Source organism: Caloenas nicobarica, chromosome 3, assembly GCF_036013445.1.
Source record: "Caloenas nicobarica isolate bCalNic1 chromosome 3, bCalNic1.hap1, whole genome shotgun sequence".
Taxonomy (NCBI): domain Eukaryota; kingdom Metazoa; phylum Chordata; class Aves; order Columbiformes; family Columbidae; genus Caloenas; species Caloenas nicobarica.
Window position 1 is genome coordinate 37038002 of NC_088247.1, and position 21923 is coordinate 37059924.

The window sequence follows — 21923 nt, forward strand, 5'->3', positions numbered from 1 at the left end:
TCAAGTGAGTTCTTTTGGTTCAAGGACTTAGCTCATGACTGACTAGACCTTGTTAAAAAAAGAGCTTCTGAGGAACAGAGTTAGGTGAACATACGACTTCAGCTATGTCAAAATGTGGCTTGGTATTCCCCACGCTGCTAGAAGTCTAAGCTTTCCTCTGCTGAAAGAGTAGCCATGACATCATAGCCTCGTAGCATCTGAAGCCTGTAAAGATTAAAACTCTCCACCTTCAGATCATGTCTCACTCTCAGAATTTTTAACTGGCTTTTTAAACCAAGAGAACCACTATTCTGATGCTGATTTAAACCAGGATTTCAAGAGCCTTTCAAAAACTACATATTCATAGGTTATGAAAACTTAGGATTTACAACTGCTAAGCGGTTTGGGCTGCTCTTCTGTTCCAGTTTTACTGGCATCAAAACTGCATGAGTGAACTCCTCACATGGATCTCTTCCTCCAAGTAAATATAATTTTCACATTAAACACAAAGCCATGCACCCAGGCCAATTTGCAAGTGATATTGAAAATGGACCGGAACAATAGAAACAGCTACAGCATAAGTGAGTTTTGATGTTCAAAGTTTTGATGCATACTGACAGAGAAGTTTGGCAATCAAATCACAACTTCTGCATTTAAACTTCAAGTTTACTGTACCTAGACCAAGACAGTAGTGCTAGTGCTGCTCTGAATTTCATCTCTGGAACAAGACCATGTCAGGGAGAGATTATGAAGCAAGTCACAGCACAATCTCTACACTGTCTGTCATCAAAAATGGACTTGAGCTACAAGCTGCAAAAGTCTGTCCTTTAGCAAGGAAAAAGCAAAACAGTCTACATTTCAACTATAGGTCACAAGTCATAATGAAAGATACTATTTTAGTTATATCAGTCTTAGAAACAGCTTTGGGGAGTTCTTATTTGCAAGTTGGGAAGGCTTTAAAATGTTAGGGAGTATGACTACCTACCAACATTTACATTCCTGATGTGCTTCCTAGTAACAGATATTTTAGTTATTACACAGATCCAACAAGACTACAAGATAAGCTTACCTGTGTGAGATCAGGGATATCGCCTTTGTCAATTCCAACTTGCTGTGGATATAAAAAAGGTAAAACTTAAGTGCATTATTCCACTACAGCAGGCACTAATTTTGACTAGAATAATTGCAGTATACTCTTCAATGTAGAAAAAGACTACAGTACATGAGTGCAGATGCCCAACTTTCCAGTAGCTACCTTCAATAGTTTGTAGTGTGGTTTTGTGTGTTTGTTTTCTACAAATTACATATCCATTAAAAAAAAAAAAAAAAAAAAAGAAAGAAAGAGTTTGATTCCAGCCAGGTAAAGGTTCGTGCTCCATACTGTAAGTCGGGCAAGGTTTCCTGGTCACACACAGTTGTGTCAGAGGACAGCATCAGTGAACTGTGGAACACATACTATCTGGATACCTGACTATCCTAATGAAGTTCTCTGAAATTCAGTCAGTGACCAAATCCTGAAAGACATCACTTAAAAAAAATGACAAAGCTCAAGTCACTTTGTGGTTCTGCCCTTCTCTCCTAGCATTTCGAACACAACAAGATGAGGTCTAAGTCTGCAATCTTCTATCAGCTGTCTTGTTGCTTCACTTTGACTCTTCAAGTTGCCCACTGGTTTGGCTTTTGTGGAAGAACAAGCTTCACTGCCCCTAGTAAATCTGAAATATAGTCACTATAATACCTGTCCTGCAAAGCTGACCTATAGGTGTCTAAAGTACTTCATTCCCTCAAGCTAAACATTCATCTCAGACATACGTGTAATTCAGGAGTCTAGCAGGCTCCTTCATAAATAGTAAAGTAAATTAGCAAAGAAACAAACTTTTTATTCAGCTAGTTACTGCTGTCCACTATAATGAAGCATGAAACATGGAAAATGTACATCTTGTGCCAAGGAGCCAACTGGCACAAATGAGAGCCCAGCAAAAGAGTTAATTAACCATGTAGTATTTGTATTATCCACATAAGAGGATGATAACAAGGATCAAAACCAGGAAAACCTCACATTCCAGTTAACTTGCAGTTGGCTGCAAAGACTGAAAAAGCAGACTTATAAAATCCTTATGTGTTTATTCCTAATTGCTGTATCTTCCTCTAATGTTCAATGCTGTCCTAGAAGCATGCATTTATTACAGCATTTCCAAGGAATATTGATGTAGTAGAAGTCATGTCACCTGTTACTAGGGAAGTTGAGGCTGGCTGGACAGTCGAGACATGTGGAAGTTCTAAACAAGGCTTAATGAGTTCAAGAAGAGGTGAACAAGCAGATCCAGGAATTTGTATATTGCCTCACATTTACACACAGTGAGTCAGATGCTTAACAAATGCTATTAATATTTTATATAGGTGCTAAAAATATTCACAAGATACTTAGGTGCCAGACTTCAGAAGACTGGAAGTCACTTACCTCTGCAACTTTAAGAAACTCTGATACTCTGGTCATTCGAGTAAGAAATCGTTTGTAGATTTCAAGAGCATCTTTACATTGTCCCTTTTTCATTTCAAAAAATTTCTCTAGAGAAATAATTTGGCAAATTTCAGTTAAGATATCTTACATTACGTTTGCATTCAACAGCAACTCTAGTTTTCAGGAAAATCATGTTTCAATAATATTGCGCTCCATTAAGATTTTTCTACTTGGACACTAGTCTAGCGATGTTCCTAGTCCTTAGCAGAATTTAGAAGCTGGGCTTGCCAAGCTGTGGAAGAATTATATAGACTGGAAAATTGCACCCCAACCAGCCATAACATTATATTTGATCTAAATCAGGTTCTTAAGGATAAAAAGTAAACAGGTGAAGTAGCTACCAAAGTTAAAATTAAAAATAAGTAAGGGTACTTAAACCTATATTAATATGCCCTCTCTCAAGCTCTCTCCAGCCCAAAGAACAATACTTTTTCCACTTGAGTAGCTCTCTAAAGTTGGTTCATGTCCATTATCAAGCACAACTGCCACATATTCCAACTTGAACTTACACTTTAATTAGCAGTAGGCAGCAAAATCTTAATCCAATTGTTATGGCCAACACATTTGTATCTGTTCCAAAAGCTTCCCATGCCTACAGTTTCAGCCAAAACACCGAGGATTTACTTTTATGAAACCATCAGAAAACATTGTAACACAGGCACAAAAAAACTGTCTGAGCTTCACAGCTCAGGAACATCTTTTGAACTACCTGTTCAATCTTTGTAACCTCTCTGTTCATTCCTGTTGCAGTCAGTTCCCGGTCAGTAACACTCGCCAAGCAATCTCAGTTTTTAGCTGTCTTTGTAGACCAGCTGAAGCGCTCACCAGTTTTAATAGTTAAAGCTCATTTTCTAGAGGATCAGTTATGTTTCCTACAGTTTACAGCAACTCCTGGTTTTAGACTTCATAACAAAGCCTTTTGCGGGGACATCTTAAAGTACATCATGCTGGTGATCACGCTAAGCTGTCCGAGCTTCAGAATATGCTCACAGCCTCTGATAGACTTTGTAGGCTGATGGCAGGTATTGTTCTGGTGAGGATCCAGCTGTGGCAGTCATGCTTTCAGGCAGATCAGGAATGTTATTCAGGAGTATATTACTTCATATAAGGCTAACTTCAGAGAATACTGTACATTCCTTTGAGCACAGAAATGCTCCCTACCTTTAAGTAGATTTCTGTACAATTTTAAGGGCATATGACATTAAGGGCATATGACAATCCAGCCTCAGATGAACACTGATATAAGAGATTATGGCTTAAAGTTTTCTAGCTTCAAAATAGAATAGTCAAGAAAAATGTATTCATTTTTAAAGAAAATTAAGTAAAAAAGAAAAAAAAACCTGAAGCAGATCTAAAAGTCATTTTTCACTTGCTCATATTATGTGAACACCAGGTTACTTACCTAGTAAGTTAATAACCCCATCGTTGTAGCAAGCAAAAAGTTTGATGAGATCTTTAAATAGAAGCATGAATGCAGCATTTATGACACCATTTGTCAGTTCATTTGGATGAACCTACAAATAAAATACCAGTTATTTACACCAGATTTACTGAATGCAATCAGAGGTTTTAGCTTGCACAAGGTATCTGATGCTGTTATAGGATCGAGCACTGAATACAGGCTTTCACACAAAGAAATCGAACAAAGATTTCAGTTAGCAGATCAAGGATTGCTTTCTTCACCACTCCCAAACAATCCACTGCAGCAGAGGAGTATTCCCATCGACAGTAAACATCGTAGTCTTGAATCCTTCACGTATCACAGAGGTGGAAAGCAGAGAAGCTATTAACAAAGATGTAATGAAACTGGACAAAAGACGTCAGTTCACAGTGGAACTGAACAAAACCTCAGTAGTCTGCTTGGTAATACATTTGGGTTAATGATGTCAAGACCTTTCCAGTTCTCACATGAACTTGGGAAGAAAATAAGTGCTTATTTATTAAAAGATCTCTGTTTTATGAAAACGTATCTCCTCTTCCAAGACCATTATCACAATTCCAATGCCATTTAAGTAATGAAAACACATTACCAAGACATGTATTTCTAAGGCTTTTTTCCCCTGAAAGCTCTAGTGGGCCCAGTCTTCTATCTGGGAGTGTGTCCTTCCGCCCACAAAGAACAGAAGGAACTTCAAGACGGATTCCTTCAAAGACTTCTTTCCAACATTACACCCTACCTCCTACAACAACTGACTCTTGTATTTATCCTTAAGGCAGATAAATAATTCCACCGACGTTCATAACATTATTACATTATAAATATATTGTAGACACTTATTTCTATGAATAGATCAAAGTTTATCCAATCCAGTTTACAGCTGAAAACCAGATGAAGGTTTTGAGGAAGCCAAACAATGGATGTGTGATATTTTAACTGCTTTTTCTCTACCCTCAAAAAATAAACTGGTTGCCAAGAGACAGAAAAAAGATTCTTCAATCTCCTTGCTTTGTCCATTTCTTCCCCTTAGTGATGCAGAAAATGAAACTCCCATCTCCAAGTCACCGTTCCTCAAGAGTCCTCATTTCCCACACTGTTCCCCTACTCCCTCTACAAAACAAAACAACAACAAAAAAGTAGAATCTGCACATTTTGTACATATAGGAAAGGGCCATCCTTCACCTCACTCTACCCTAGTGGGACACAGAAAAGGGGAGTTTTTGCCCACATAATGGGATGATCAGTAGAGCATTACCTACAAAGTGAAATGTTTTCATTACGATGCAGCATTTATAAGTCACTGCCTAGTGTCAGTGCTAGGTCAACTTCAATACATACATCGAACTCAAGTAGTGCATCAATTTGTTCCTGCAGTATTGGCATACTCTTCAGTAGCTTTTCAGGAGCCATTGTTCTCATTACACCGTCAGCTCTGCAAGAGCAAACACAGATTAGAAGCCGTGGTGTTTCCCCTTCTCCTCAAACTGATTTTTTGTCTGAATTTAAGCTTAAAGCTGCCGTAATCCACTTCAAACATTTGGAGCACTATCTGATTCTCCTGCTTCCCACATCGCAAGAGCTGGCATGGGAAATACTTCATCCAGACACCCTCCCTGACAGCAGGCAAAGAAGGATTTTGTGTTAGAGTGATAAATGCAAGAGATTGATCTCTTTATGGAAAGAAGACACTCAGAGTTTAAATAACTTCAGAAGAAATACTGTCACAGAAGTACTTAGAGAACTGATACTCTTTGTGAATTAAGTTTGTTATGAATAAATAATGACAACTCATTGCTAAAAGTACTTTTTAATGATGTGTCTGTGGTCAATGAAGACAAAAAAACTCTATAGGTTGTTTTTTTTCCCCATCAGATGCCACAACATATGCATGCCAATTTAGTGACAATTTAAGTCAGGGCAAGCTTTGCTTAGCACTTCCTTCCTCTGTATTCCTGGGTATTTGTAATTGCATTACTCCTTCATAGCCTTTCCACTGACTTTGATCTGTCTTATCAGTCCTGAACCATTACTTCAACAGGATCACGTAGCAGTCATGGATGTGTAGCATTCCTTAATTGCCACTTATAATCTTATATGCAGTCTTAATGTGTGCCCATTTTTTACCTCTGAATATCACAAACCTGCACAACCACCATTGTGTATTGCCCCATTCTAGCCATTGACAAGTATAGCATCTCTTCTCAGGGGATACATACCACCATTTTTACTTATTTTATGCTATACTCTGAGGCAGCACATTGTTTTGAGCACCAGAAATGACACACACAGAAAACCTTTCCAGGACCATATAGCAAGGCAGGAACAGAAGGATCCCCAGCAACTCAAAGTTATGTTTATTTAAGGCAAGCATTTGAAGGCACTAGGTGACAAAGGGAACCTAAGGTAGATGCTAGCACTATGGCAGCCTGCTGGATCAAAGCCTGCCAGAAACATCAATCCAACTAGCTACTAGTCTTCATGTCAAAAACTTCTTAATGATTCGTATTCCAGACAAGTTCAAGAGAGAACTACTTTAGTCCCCACTGTAGCAATGACATCTAGCTACACAACAGTGAGAAGCAGGAGAGGAAAGCTTGGCAGCGATGCTTACACTAACAGCTCAGAATCCCAAGCTGCAGAATACACCAGAACTGCCAGAACAATCCTGATTAGCAGGAGCATCTTTGACATGCAGTCAATTAAGCTGCATCTTCAGTGGGTGTTAAGGCATTTGCTGTGTTGTCTGTGCTTCCGGAGAGAATCCAGGGCCATTGAAGTCCCAGTTAGAGGAGTCAGAGGTGAAAAAACATGTTCTGATAAACACCAACATACTACTACGGACTGGGTTAACTTTTTTTTTTTAAACATAGTCCTTGTGGGAAATAAAACTAGTAGCTTACAAACCTATTCTGTTAAGTTTATAACCATTTGCTAAGATTTTCAGGTGTTCACTTCAGTTTTCCTTTGTAAACAGTCATCTTTCACATGGAAAGGGTCTGGAGAGTAATGAAACATCCTAAATACAGTTTCAGAGCATTTCTTTCTCCAAATCCTAAACACAGTCTCGCTGCAGCACAATTTAATAAGAGTCAGATTTAACACATAGCACTAAAATCTCCCAGTTCTGCAAGGCACCTTTCTTTAGTCTTCAGTTTTGCCTTACTACCCAAGTCTTTCTTCTCCTCCTTGTGCAATTATTAACCCATTACAAATACTTGAGAAATCCAACCAGTTTGGTGTTTCATTGTGGCTAACCAAAGAATGTAAGAACTAAATCACTGAGACACTAAAATTAAGCATAAAGCCACAAACAAGATTTTCATGGGTCAGATACCTCTATCAGTTTATATATCTAAACTTTGCTTACCCTTTCTTCACTCTTGCAAAGTCAAATGCCATTTGTCTGTAGGAAAATGCTTTTTCATTCAAGTATCTACTATAACGCCTTATAAAGGTAGACATGTCATAACCTGCAAAAAACAGTTACATGTTTTACATTTAAACATCACGCTTGTTTGGAGGTTCTTTAGTAAATGATAACATACAGTCAATAGGCTCTAAGGTTATTTCATCTCTGTTGCACGAGACAACCCCACATACAGAATGGGCATCACAAGACATCTTCCAGCTTCTGAAGAAACAGCAGTAGTGCTGCACCGAAACAATCTACCACTGTCCTGTGCTTCCAACAGATTCATGGTATGCACCAGTCGCATGGTTCCTGGGGAAACATGCTAGTGGCTCCTACACAGTTATGCAGTAATATTTTTTGATGGCGAAATGAGTTACCTCTCTATTAACAGGGAAAAATGCCGATTTAACAAAAAGTTCATACTTAAATATTAGATGATTTCCAGGAAAAAGATTGATTGCAACTTAAACGCTCCCACTATTTTACATATGTCAGTCCCTTCAATTCTTACATCAACCTTCAAAATTCTCCTGACTAGGTTTACCAGAACAAAAACAATTATGATGACATTTACAGAGATTAGCACCTTCTTTGAACTCTTACACCAGGGATTGCCAAGGCACATGATACTGTACAAGCAGCCTCAAACTTCAGTGACCTTCAAGCCTGTAAGACTTCTGTACAGTTAGTATTACAGTCTGTCCTTCAGGTATTTCTTTCAAAGTTTCTTCCTCTAAGCTACAGAAATGTGTCAGAAGACAAGTCATCCTCCTCTTCAGAACAAGTCCCTTTTTGCTGCTTTTGTTAAAATCCACACCGCTTGACTTAGTTATTGAGTGTATTTTTCCTTAATTAACGTTAAGTATCTCTGCCAACTCATGCTTAACACTACCAACTCGGATGCCTCATTATCTATGACACACTGTTTTATTAGCTATGAAATGACAATTTAAAGAAAGAGGCAAAGAACACAAAAGCATGCGTTTAGCAGAATTCATTGTTGCCAAATACCAGTATCTTTGAATATACAGAGCATGTTTAGTTTAGACAAGCACAGTTTTGATATTTGTTTAGCTTTGTTCCTGCCCTGTGTCACCATTTCTAAAAGATGCTCAAGTCTTGGTGTCACACGTCACCATCCAAAGATGGAGTAACATGGCATTGCTTCGATCCTGTCCATTATTGCAGCATTACTGCATTCTGTATACAGTCAAAAAATATTCTGATGGCTGCAGAATTATGTTTTCTCTCTTCTCTAGAAGAGCTACTGTGAAAAAAGGTTTTCTTCTATATAAGCGAAGTAACAGGAAAATTCCTTGATTCCAGAGTCAAAGTATAAACAGACCTTGTGAGCTTTAGAGAGAAAAACTCCTTAATTTCTGCCTAGACCTCTCTAAATTCACTACTCAAATAAAAACAGCCAGTTCCTTTGGTGTCTCCCCGCCCTGTTAAACACTTCCAGACAATTCCTAAAAAGTGCAGTGTCCCCAAGGAACCAGATTAGCATTTAAGACTGAGTAAAAGTCAAAAAAAAAGAAAAAAAAACAAAGGAAAGTTATCCATTTCATCCTTAGCTCTCATAACAGTTAAGGAGATAGCTGACCCGGTCCCAGTTTCAACCAGCATTTTCTAAAGGAGTTGTATATTTTCACCTTTTGAGTAAAATTTTTGCAGGAACTGAGACACATTGTTTTGAAGTTGTCCAGCTGTTCACTTGAGCTGGTATATTCATTAAGCACTTACAGAAAGGCTTCGGCAGCACATTTTTACATTATTTGCATCTTATGAATGTAGGAGAAAAGCACCAATAGTATCTTATTTAGAATCTTGTTAAGATTATAGACATGAGTAGGCTTACCATGAGATCCACTTTTATCCAGAAAATTGCTGAGATTGAACAATGTATTTCTAGATGCCAGGTACTGGATAAATCTCTGCAACACAAAAGTTATTTTCTTATCACAGGCTGTATCTGAACGCTTTGTACCTCCTGCCAGGATGATTACCAGTCCAGGTCCAGCATACACACATGAAAACCCAGATTTTTGTCTTAACCTGCAATATCTTCCTCAAAACCTTTTTCATCCACTCAGATTAATTATATTTAGCCTGACTCTCTACTAAATATCCTACTGTATACATATAATAGATTCTGTGCAAAATATAAAACCAGACTGTGGAAGGAGCAGTAAAAATTGTTAATATTCCAAGAGATCTGAGGAAGAACAAGATTTATCTGCTTGCAAAACAGAATATCCAGGCTAGTTCCAGACTTTTGAATCCAGCAGCCCTCAGTTTCAGCTGAGCCAAGGGCCTGTTTTAATAACAAGCAGGCCCCACTTTAAGTACAGGGACTAACAGCCCAAAACAGTTACAGAAAGCAAATCAGAATATTAGCCAAAATTCAGAACAGAAAAATAGGACATTTACACTGTGACATGGAAGAACTTCATTGCAAGAAAATACTTTGTATACAGCCAGGGAGGAATTGTTTCACAGTCATGCTAAAGTTCGTTAAGTACGCTTTTTATTTTATGCAGGCATACCAGTCTTTACAGGTCAATAAAAAGCAAGGGCAAAGAAAATACAACCCAAGAGGCTATCAAGTTGTATTTTACAGCTCTAGGAAGATCCTAACGCTCATGCAGAGAGGGCAGCTATTTGGAAGGCAGTACATGCGTTCCAGAACATCAACTTTAACCCTAGTCGAGAAGTCCCAGGTAGTCTTTAATCCTGCATAGCTCTGTTTTTAGACAGCACATAAATTGCCAACATCCTGAAACAGGCTGCTGCTTGCTCTTAAGCTATGGTTTTGTAAGTAAAGAGACAGATATTCGGCATGGCTCCAACTACGTTGCTAAAGTTAAGTTTGCTCCTCATCACGAATCATTCTTGCCCTTTGTTCAGGTCCTTACTGGTTCAGAAGAGATGCCTTTGCACTACTAACTTTTAGGCTTGGAGTCTGCTCAGTGCCAACGTGGTCTCGGGAGAAAGTTGATTATGCTTACCTCATTGCCATGAACCATTAGATGATGTGTGGTAACTAAGGCTTTGAATACAACCACCCAGCTACTATTTGTTGCCCGCTCAAAAAGTGTATCAGCCATCTGAGGAATATTCACGTTTGTTTCATTAGTTGCTTGGATCAAATCTGTAAGAGAGATAAAAGGAAGGTGTTAGGTGCTACAAATAAGACAAAGTTTGTAGCATGGACAAGCTCCCAGCCCATCAGACTGAAGGACATGGTTGTGAAAAATAACAAGTTCAGTGCTAATGTTCTACATGAAAAAATGAAAACAACAACAACAAACCCAACCAAGCAAAAAAACCTCCACCTTTGTGATTATATTAATACATGGTGATAGCAACACTGGTCTGGCTCTTCTCACCCAGCTGTACTAGTCTTCCAAAAATTCTGTCCTGAGCTATGTCCCAACCTTTCTTCATCTCCATCCCAGATGAAGTCAGGGTACACAGCATCACTTTGCTGCTTGTAGGTTTTCAGTCTGGGTTAGATGAATAATTATTACTGAATTCTCCATTTACAGGTAATACATCAAGTACATTGAGCCCAGTCACATCAACAAAAGGAGGTATCACCAGAACAGATACTCCAGTTATCTTGGAGGTTAGAATTTCATCAGCATACTACAGCACACCTCCTAGAGTCTCTACAGACCTAGAGAGCAGAAGAGTGCATTCAGATGTGCATTAAGACCTCTTCAACAGTAGGAAAGAAGACAAGGATAGACATTAGTTTACACTGAAGAATAATAGTCGTCTGCAAACAACTGCACCTTATATAGAATAAGACATTAGACTGTCTTAGAGAAAAAAACTAAAGTACAGCTCTGCATCCTGTACTTTGCGAAGGCGTGGACTTGCACAGGAGAGTACATGAAATTAAGATAAGTACTTAAATCATAAAGAGTAAGGCAGCTAGCTTTCCGCTAGCATCTCTATTCCACATCTACTTATAAGATCTTTGATCTACTACATCACCTATTACCTATAGACTCTTGCTAGGCAGCCAGCCCTGACCTTCTACAAGCTATTATCTAGTTTTTAGACACAGCTGGAAACCGCATACTGCAATTGCATGACAAAAACCCGTGTGATGCCAGACATAGTCTTGGCAAGACTTCAGGAAAAGACTTCATGCAACACAAAGAACATAGAACAGAGACCTAATTGCAGGGCTGAGGCTTAAAGTTTGAAGACTTAAGTAGAAAAAGTTAAAAATTAAAAAGCTTAACTACTAGACTAAGCATTATCTGTGTTACTAATGAAAATACTCATCTTCTACTCTCCCTGAGAGGACAATAACCATTGTTAATGACTTTCCACATATTTGTTTTCCCCCTCCCCAGCCTAGAAATGTTCATCCAACTATTCAAGCCATGCAGTGATGACAGATATTCTACCCTAGAAGCAGACAGGCTATTCTGTGAGTAATCCTTGCACACCTAAGCTATGTGAGTCTGCTGTAAACACTCTACAGGAGTTCAGGTCACCTGGGCAGCAGGGTCACCACTTTACAGACTTGCTTTCCCTCCCCAACACAACCCCGTATGACAGAGGGCATTAATGCTGCTAAAAGCTCAAAGCCAAGGTTCAGACTGCTGTGAAACTACAGATTTTGCTTCTGCAGAGGAGGAAAAGTCCAGAGGACAGGTCTGTCTAAACAGACTGATGAGTTGCATCGGATATTGAGAACCACATGGTGTATTCAGCAGCCCCCACAGTGTACCAGAAGCATTCGGAAGTTTAATAATTTTTTTTTTTTAAATGTACGACAAGTGATTTTTGTATTTTTTTTCTTTACTTCTATTAAACAGACTCATTTAAGATACAAGAAATCTATTGCTCAGAGCCAGTAGTCTGTGAAAAACACAGTGCTTGTGTTTAAAATTGTCTTTTGTACAAGCATAAAAGCTGCAAGTTGTCTTCATTTTTTGGGCAGCAGAATGATTTTCTGTAATGAGACAGAAGAAAAAAAAATATGTGATCTGTTCATCAAGTTTGATTTTAAAGTGGTGTTTTCGGTGTTTTTTGTTTGGGTCATGGGTGTTGGATTTGGGGTTTGTGTTTTGTTGTTATTGGTTTGGTTTTGTTTTCTTGTTGTTGTTTGTTTTGTTTTGTTTTTGCAGGACACCTTTTGAAACAGACTACCCTTGAAGGAGGCAGTTCTGCGGGCAAAGCGTTATCGTAGTAAAGCCGTTTTATTGCATGACAGCAGTTCAAAACCATAGAGCTCCAACAAGTATCTTTGATCTTGTTGTACAAATAGGCCAATAATTTCTTATTCTGTACTGTTGATTAATGCATTATAGAAGACAGTGGTTTGTAAAAGTCCAGAAGCAAGTCACAAGTGGCTTGCTCACCATTTATTCTGTTCAGAGGTTTTACTAAAGATGACAGCTTTTGTCCTTTATATAAGGAAATATGGATCAAATTTGCAAGCTTTCATTCCCAAGTTTCAGTACGTAGCTCACTATGGAAGCAGAGTGCTGTGAATTGTGTATTCTGTCGGTCCACATTAGATAATGAAACCTGAGAGGAGTTTCACCCACAGCAATGCTGGCAACAGAGCCTACTGCTATACACGGCTGCAGCACTCCTTCCAAAGTCACTCCATCATTTCTGCCTCCTCTCCAAACTGCTGGAGGGTATAGCATCTCAGTCTGCAGCTCTGGATGTTTTAGGACACGAGTAATTATAGTGTGCTGAGCAGAGACATATGATTAAATTTAAGCCTACTACTTTCAATGCACAGAAAAGATTTAAACCACGCATGAAGATTTTACTCATCATCTGAGAGGTGGGGAAAAAAGGAGATGGGGGTTAATTCTTGCAGAGCTGTTTCCTGTTAAGTCACACCACAAAGTTAAGGAATCCAAGCTTCCTGGGTTTCTTTCCCCAATACCATAGAGTTTCAACTTAAACTGCAAATGTCAGCATCTGCAGCAACTCAGAAGCATAGATAATTTTAATGAACTCCAAGCAGCAGAGTTTGGTGGCTAAACTGAATTTCAGAATAAGACTTGGCAAAATCAATTTGCATTCAGCATAGTAGGGAAGAAGAGGTGTAAGGAAAAAGAAAATGCACACAAGAAAAAAAAATCTAGAAAATAGATTTTCCAAAGATTCAGACAATGAGTGATGGGACAGAAACTTAGTTTTCCAAAGAGGCAATGAAGTTCAGAGTCTAACAAGCAAGTCACAGGTGGACTTGTTAATACAAAATAGATCATACTAAAAAGTACCAGCTGACACACAGCCTGTCAGAAACCACGTGAAGCAATCTTACAAAGGTGATTCCATTTGGGGTACAAAGAAGTAGTACAAACTAGGATTAAAGGTGCCTCCCTGATGAAGTTTTTGCTACTGCAGGCATCCATGTCCACTACATTGACAGTTAATCTTCAACCCCAAAAACTGAGCTCAAATACAAATTCCAAGCAGAATAAGAAACTGGGAATGGTACAGTAATAGCAGCCAATGCTTTCATCATGACTTTCATGCAAGTGGTGAAGATTGAGAATTAAGACCTATAATCTTCATTCGAATCTGCTTTACTGTGGGACTAAATTATAATTTCCAAATCACAGTACATGATTTCTCCTATTTCCTCTCTTCACATCTTGGTAGCTGCTATTTTGGTCTCTCCTTCAGTCTAGAGACATTTAATTTGTATTTGAATATACTTTTTCTAAGTTTTTGGATGCAAAAGCTATATACATGGAATAAATGCTTGTCAATTCTTTGACACCGTAACTTAAATCTAGACAACAGTCTTCAAACTCTTTGACTAGCCAATTTTTTGGCTTGGCCTTAAGACATTTGCATCCTATGCAGGGAAGAGAAGCAAGGCTAGAGTATGATTAAGACCTTCATTAATAAAAAGACAAATCTGCCACACTGAGGAAGAATGGTACAGAGTTCAATGAGGAGGACTAAAGTAAAGTTAAGACACCTGAGCTCTTTGTGACCTTTTAAATAGATCATTAAAAGATAGAACTGATTTTGGTGATGGTTAAGCTCATGAAGTAGAAAAAGTGAACAGTGAGAAAGTTTCAGGCTTGTTCGGGCTCATTAAAAACTACTTCCTTATGTTGAGATTTTTTTTAAGTTTGGTTTTTTTTGGGGGGGGGCAGTGTTTGTTTTTTATGAGAGAAATTCTACAAAACTTTAAAGAATATCTTATTCCTTTACCTTTTCAGATTGTACTCTGCATCAGGGCAGGAGTTTTTCTAGTTTGGTTTTGTTAGGGGTTTTTTGATTAGTTTTTTTTTTTCTGGGGGGGGGTGTGGTGTGGTTTTGTTTCTGGGGGTTTTTTTTGTTTGTTTGGTTTTTTTTTTTTGGTTTTTTTACACAACTGCTTAGTAGACAGACCTGGGATTCCCCAGTTCTCAGTTAATTATTCACAATTTACGTTTCAGTATGCAGAGAAACAGCAGCAGAGCACAAGACCTCTCTGTTCAGAGGGATATCCGTGCCAACTTAAGAGCAGCTGTCATTCCAGGTTGAATTAACAGGCGAGCTGCCTCAGCATCTGAGCTGTGTCATACATTCAGTTCCTAAACTTTGCCAAATCTCTGAGGGTAACCCCCTTACAGACCTTTCTTACTATTACACTGAATGCTACAATAGTCTTCACAAGTTATTTTTCTGGCTTATAAGTATTTAAATAAAGCCTTGAACCTGCAGAAAAGGAAACGCAGGGGTTTTCCAAATCCAAGCTAGTCCAGAACAGGAAGAAGTGTTTTAAATTAAGAGTTTACAAGACTCAACTAAAGAAGTTAAATAGACAAGTAACAGTAGAAGTTCTCCCTTGCAAGACGACTGTATCAGGAAGCTACTACACCCTTGTGCTAACCAATGCAAGTGCCGAACTTTCAGGTCTGCATAAGACAGACCACAAAACAGTACTGGAAGCAGAACAAAGTTCTCAGTTTCTACTTCTACGGTAATTGCTTATGAGAACCTTAGGTGATTTTAATGTTGTTGGCTTTGACTATCAAGCAATTCCAAAAACAAGAGTAGGGAATTTATCAGTGGGGTTAAAGTACACCATCTACTCTTCTCACCCTCAGCTTGCCCCATCTCCACAACATGCATCATAATCTGGCTTGTAATAATGTCCCAAGCAGAACAGAATTCATGCTGTCTCCTCCTTCCTCCTCAAAAGACTTCCTCAAGAGTTACTACCTTGACCCCAACAAGCCTACACTTTATCAAAGTTCAGCATGTTCCAGATATTTCCTATGCACTTTCATGCCTATACCAACTCAACAAACCTAAACACAATCTTCCACAGAGTGTGTGTGCTCCAGGTACTATGAAGACTTTCCCAGTAATGCAACTATAATCCTTGTGACTACAAATAACTGTGGGGACTGCTACATCCTCTGTCCAGCCTTACTTCACAGACCTCCTTCTTCCCAAACATTTCTCAGTCTTGTGAGGACAAATATTTGCTGCAGGTCCTGAAGTCTGAGAGGTCATGGCCATGAGTCTTTGAACCACATGACTGCATCCCACACCAAAACAATCTTTTATTTACAGTTTCTTCCTCTCTGCCTACTCATGGGCATACTCATACTTCTTATACTAGTAAGTGCTTTGCAGAAGAGAAAACGAGTTTCTTCTTCCCCATCAATCACATGAAGAGTTTGCAGAGAGACAGGGCAGATGACATTGAGTACCAGCAAATTTCTCTTGAAGCTTCCTCCAGTTTCTCAAACTGAGAGTTTAATTAGCCTTAGAGAAGGAGTGTCAAACTCATTTTCACCAAGGGCCACATCAGACTCACAGTTGCCTTCAAAGGGCCAAATGTAATTTTAGGACAGTATAAACATAACTACTCCTCCTAGAGTCACCTCATCACACTACTCTTTTTTAAATACAACAGTGCACCACTTCCCCAAATACCTGTTTCGAAAACAAAGCTGAAAAATCTACTGCCCGTATACATTGCTGGATTTTATTCTAATGCACTTTCATACAGTCTGCACCCCTCCTTCCCCACCATATCAAGGCAAGATATTTGGGTTTAAGTCATCTGCAAAAACCACCCTAGCTCATTAGTAGTATTAAACTAGTTATGTTGGATTTGTGTCCCTTTCGGTCCTTAATGATTTATACATGCTTTTCCTCCCAAGAGGCTAAGGTGCAGCTCTCTTGGAAAAGGAAAAATAAAAGCCAGTTGTTAGGTAGTCTACTGCATCTGAAAGGGTGCAATGAAGGCAGCTGTTTCCCTAAGTACTAATAATGGGCAAAAAGTGTGATTATAATGTTTTAAGAAAACCTTGTCATAAGCAAGTCTTTCAAGTTCCATGAGCTATGAATACTTTTTACCTAACACAAAAGTTCCCAAAAATTTATAGCTCCAGTAACTCTAAGGAAGAATTATGCGCATTACCTTTATTGTCTACATTTGAGTTTTCTCCTTGAGGGTAATATGACTGAAAGATGACATCCAGGCCATCTGCAGAAGCTCAAGTTTAAGCAGCAGTCATAGGGGTTTTAAGTATGGTCTTTAAGACTGCTAATTAATTAGTGATGAATATATTTTATGGACAAAGTCCAAGACCTTACTGACACCCATGATCCAACTATTCAGAAGAATAAAAGCTTTGATTTTACTCAGGAATTAAGTATCTGGAACAATAGAGCTGTCACCCAGAAGCTGGGTTACACAAACTCCCTAGTACAAACATTTTAAAGAAAGCAGCTTTTTAGCCTCACATGCGTGAAGCCAAAACACTAACAGGGAAAAGGCCCCATTCCCAAAAAATCCTGCCCGGTTTCTTCCTGACCACGGCCTCCACAGCTTTTTCAAGCAGCTTCACTGTAGCAAAAGCCTTAGTTGTTAAGCATGAAATTTTTCCCCTGTCCAAAGCACTAAGAAGCTCAGTCTGAAACCTTATTTGTACTGAATTCACTTACTTTGAATAGCACAGAATTTGTCTCAGGCAAGAATTCAAGTTCAGTAAAGCAGGACAAAGAGGAGAAATCACTACTCTAACGTTCTTTTCCTTTCACCCAGAGACATTCTAGACTCTCACTCCACCCAAATCCTGCACAACAGATATATGTATTTTTCTGCTCAAAGACAAGAATTGAGCAGTTCTTCTTATGTTGATACAAAACATCAATTAATTCTGGAGCTAGATGTGCCACTTGTCTATTTTATTGATTTACTGCAAATAGCAGTTGAGCCACAAATCACCATTGTACTACCTTTTTTGCACATCTCTCAATAGTTTAAGAGATACAAAATGCCGTTTGCATTTGGTGGACACCAACCAATGGTTCTAAAGTTAAAATATAGAAGCAATTGTTTTGGAGAGACGCTATTCCCCATCCTATTGTAATATGGCATCTTAGATGCCAAACTCTAGGGAAGGCAGGGACATGGAAGAAACCCTACTAACATCACCAGTAGCATGTGTGTTGAGCATTTGACCAATAACTTGCACAAAGAAGAACTTTCATCTGACATGTCAAATCTCAGGCCTCATTTTAAAAGCCATTTCATTCAACAATTCAAACCTGAGAGCCTTAACCAAAATATACATTAATTTAGAGACTAAATAGGAAACTGCAGCCACCAGCCAATCTCCTGCCAAGCCTTCAAAGCATTTATTCAATTTCCTCTAAGGGGTAGAATTGTTCTCTCCATCGATGCAAGCATTTAAGCCACAGTCCCATCGCATCCTAGATCTTGCTGCATACAACAGAACAAGTTTAAAGGGGGTATATTGTTGCAAGATTGTTGCTTAGGAGGAGAAAAGCCAATAAGATCTAGTTAACTGACTACTGTATCTGGGTAACTGGATACCAAGATTCCAGCTGTGGCCTGCAATTATATTTCCATGAGGGTGAACAACCCCTAACATCTGTTGGTTATATCAATTCATAACTCTTATCACTTGGTTGTTTACTAGAATATCAGCAATAGCATCAACTGCAGCTTTTATCCAGCACAGCTACACTGGAAAAGTGAGGATTTCATGTTTTCCACAGCAGCAGGGAGTCATTTACCATAATCTTCGCACTAGAGTGTTTTCTAATCAGCCTTTACATGTTGGACTGATCTTACACTCCAACCACATCTGGCAGAAAGTGGTAGTCAACCGAGGCATGGTACATGAGCTATTTCAGTTGCCATGCTGCTGTCATTATTATTCTGAGAAGAATGAACCCTGGTTAGCGCTGTCCATTCCCAAATGATCTATGTTCCTCAGAAAACCATTTGTTTTTAATAAACTTGTAGAAGTGAAACTGTTACTAGCCTATCAATTCTGCCCAGAACAGCAATTTGTAATCCACTACAAATCTGAATGGGACCGAAAATATATTGGAAGGAGCCTGGTGTTGCAGCTGCACTGCTTCACTGTTACACATTGGGAATACTTAAAAAAATACGGTTGGGGATGAGACAACGTGCGAGCAACTTGAGTGACATGTTAATTAGCTACAGCATGTATGCTAGAAACAGGTCAGCTGCATAGGCAGGCTCAGCAGCTGACACATCTAACTTTCAATATCCAGACCACGGTCTATGTTTTTCCTACTGTCTCAGCCAGATTCTTCTAGAAGTTCAGCTATTTTGTCATGGAATTATGCGACCTTCAGTAAGGTCAGCCTGAAAAATAACAAAACAAGGCCAGAGCCTATGCACTCTGTCGAGCCGACAAGCCACCAGAAGCTTAGCATGGGTTGAAATCCTTAACTGGGAATGAAATGCCCACAACTATGCAGATAGTCCTATTGAAAACATGAACATACCTGTAGGAAAAAGAAAACAAGTGTAATCAAACCTGTCCATAGAGTCAGTGCAACGTTATGACCTCCTAGAGGCATCCTGAAGCAGCTGCAACTAAACAGCAAGTTCTTTATAACATGAGTACAAAAATTTCAATCAATTTTGTCTTGTATCTATGTATCTATAATGCAACAGAAAGACCGTAAGAGTTCCTAAAACCATATGGCAGCCTCTCATGTGAATACTGTGCCTTAAAACTGTTATTTTACAAACAAATTGATATCCTTTACGATTAGGTGGAGCTTCACTCTCTCCTTGCTAAAAAACAAACAAAAACCAAACATATATTTCCTTTATATTCATTCCCTGTACTACACCAGTTAAACAAGAAACCCTTTGCTTCTGCCACATAGACAGGTAAGTTTAAGTCTCAGAAATCCTGAAAAAACTAACATCAACTATCAATAGACTTTACTCTTCAACATGAACCTGCAGCCTTTCATATACTGCAGATTTCTTAATGCTGGGGGAAAAAAAAAAAAAGTCTGTTAAACCCTGTGTAACATCCACCAGAGAGATGGAAGATGCAGTTAGGACTGCTAACATTTAAAAAAAAACCTGACAGTAGTAAGTTGCTATTTAACAGTTCAAAGTCACCAGTGCCTCTGGAAGATGTGTTTCCCACTGGCAAAGGAAATCTTCTATCTAGCTGTTGATGAGTGTGGAAGTTGGAATCCATCAGTTTTGTGCAGAGTCAGATCTCTAGACTGGAACACCCAGAAGTATCAATTAAACTCCTATGTACACTATGGAGGTGAGTTTTGAAATGTAGCTTCTCATAATACTGCCTAAGCAATTTCTAGTTTCCCAATAAACAAAAGGAAGCATACATAGCAAACTTTGCGTGCTAATACTCTTGTCAATCACAAATAACAGGGCAATTTGAAGTTTAAATCAAGCTTAGCAAAACTAGAATGGCTCTTAAATGACACAGAATGAAGGATCAGATCTGAAAGTCACAGGCAAGGCTCGCATATGAAAATAGCGTTCTGTTTCAGATGCTACTTATGAAACATCAGTCATGATAAAATTTACATGTTTTCAAAACACTGCACACTAGATATGCTGACTTCCTCTGGCTTGTTGCCCCTTAGCAGGATGTACGTTCTCCTATTAATAGGTTTAGATGAAGCTGTAAGAGCTACAAGCACAATAACTGTACTTTGGATTCCAGAGTCAAGCAGCAAGATCCAGACCCAAGTCTCCTTTTGAAAAGGTTAGGTTTTAAAACTCCAGGGTTGCTAAAGAACCGATGCAATGATATGTTAAAGCTTACATCTATATTCAACCTCTACGTAATGAGAAACAGCAGCCTTCAGAGCCAGGAAACAGGCCAGCTGGCTTCCCCCTTTCGTGCAAGTCCTACACTCTCTGAAACAAGAAGTGAAAGGAAAATAAGTCCTTTTGAACTCCTACTTAAGTGCATCTATGTGGGATCTTCAATTATGTGTAAAGATGTAACTCCTGCAGCCCTGCACTGTGGCAAGATAACTGATCACTGCCTTAGTTTGAGGACCTCCTAAACTCACACACATTTTAAGAATGTGGGCGACAAGTCAGCATGTTTTATTCATGCTTTGAGCAGTCATGTCTTCCTCTCGCTTCTACGGAGGACCATTTTAGAACATTCTGTAAACTATCAGACTTAAGAGATATAACAACACTATGCCAGAGGCACTAGGAGCCTGCCAGGATCTGCAGGGTAACCACTGACCATCTGCTGTGGAAGCAGCCACTGCCATTGTGTCATCCACACTCATGCCAAGCCAAGAGTCAGTTTAAAGAGAGTGACTATACTGCCAGTAGTCAAGCCACAGTCTTGTCCCGCCTCTTTAGAACAGCAAAGTTTATGACACTTTCTTGAAAATACATGAACTTGGGTCCTTTAAATATATGGCAGAACAATCTTAGCTCAAGTGAACACTGAACTCTCCAATCTGCCTTCACTGGATAGCCATAACCCAGTCTCCTAAAGACCTAGAAACAACAGCAAAGAACATAATTTTCATCTTCTTTCTTTCTTTGAGAAAATAAAGCCACCTTGGCAAAGCACATGGCTCAACTGTTTTGTTAGAGCTCTGTGGCCCATCTACGACACAGGAGTTCCTGCCAGCTTGCTTTCTACCTGTGGTGATTTTGCATATTGGCTTACGACCAAGAAGAGTTGACTGCCATGAATCAGACATGAGCTCCAGACACATCCTGTTAGCAACTTGCAGTTCTCAGTACATACAAGAGGAAGCGTGTGTTTTCTTGGTGGCCTTCAAGCATGATCATGCCTACGTAGTTGCAAAATCTCCTCTATAAGAAATATCATAACACATTTGAGTGTTGTCCATAGCTAGAAAAAACAGACTGTGGGAAAGACAACTGACTGACACGCTGTCTCAGCTCTAATGGCCAGAGTACAGATTACATAAATGCACAACATTAGCACGACACCAGGACTTTTAAGCATCCAATCCCTTTCATTAAACTAAGTTAAGATACAGATATAATCTAAAATAAAGTATGAGATTGCATTATCCTAGGCAGGGAGGAGGAACAGAAGGGTATTTAGATTTGGTTCATCTGGAAGTCGGTGGTAATGCAGCACACTGCTATTTCCTATATTGTGCCTACACCTAAGCTGCAAGAGCTTCAGATGCACAGTGGATGCACCATTTGCCAGCAGTCTAGAAAACACTGTTCTAGTATTCCACCTACATGCACAGTGACATTTCAAGGCTGATGTCCAATA

The 21923-nt window shown here is 39.0% G+C and overlaps 1 protein-coding gene across 1 annotated transcript in view; it reads right to left on the minus strand.

Moving 5' to 3' along the window:
* SNAP91 (synaptosome associated protein 91) overlaps positions 1-21923 on the minus strand; it is a 65968-nt gene that overhangs the window by 35761 nt on the left and 8284 nt on the right. Inside the window, exons 3-9 of the mRNA XM_065632978.1 lie at positions 10359-10501; positions 9209-9284; positions 7306-7408; positions 5277-5370; positions 3903-4014; positions 2441-2547; positions 1049-1090 (exon numbers count right to left, since the gene is read on the minus strand). Coding sequence (XP_065489050.1) covers positions 1049-1090; positions 2441-2547; positions 3903-4014; positions 5277-5370; positions 7306-7408; positions 9209-9284; positions 10359-10501 — 677 coding nt within the window. The remainder of the gene's footprint in view (positions 1-1048; positions 1091-2440; positions 2548-3902; positions 4015-5276; positions 5371-7305; positions 7409-9208; positions 9285-10358; positions 10502-21923) is intronic.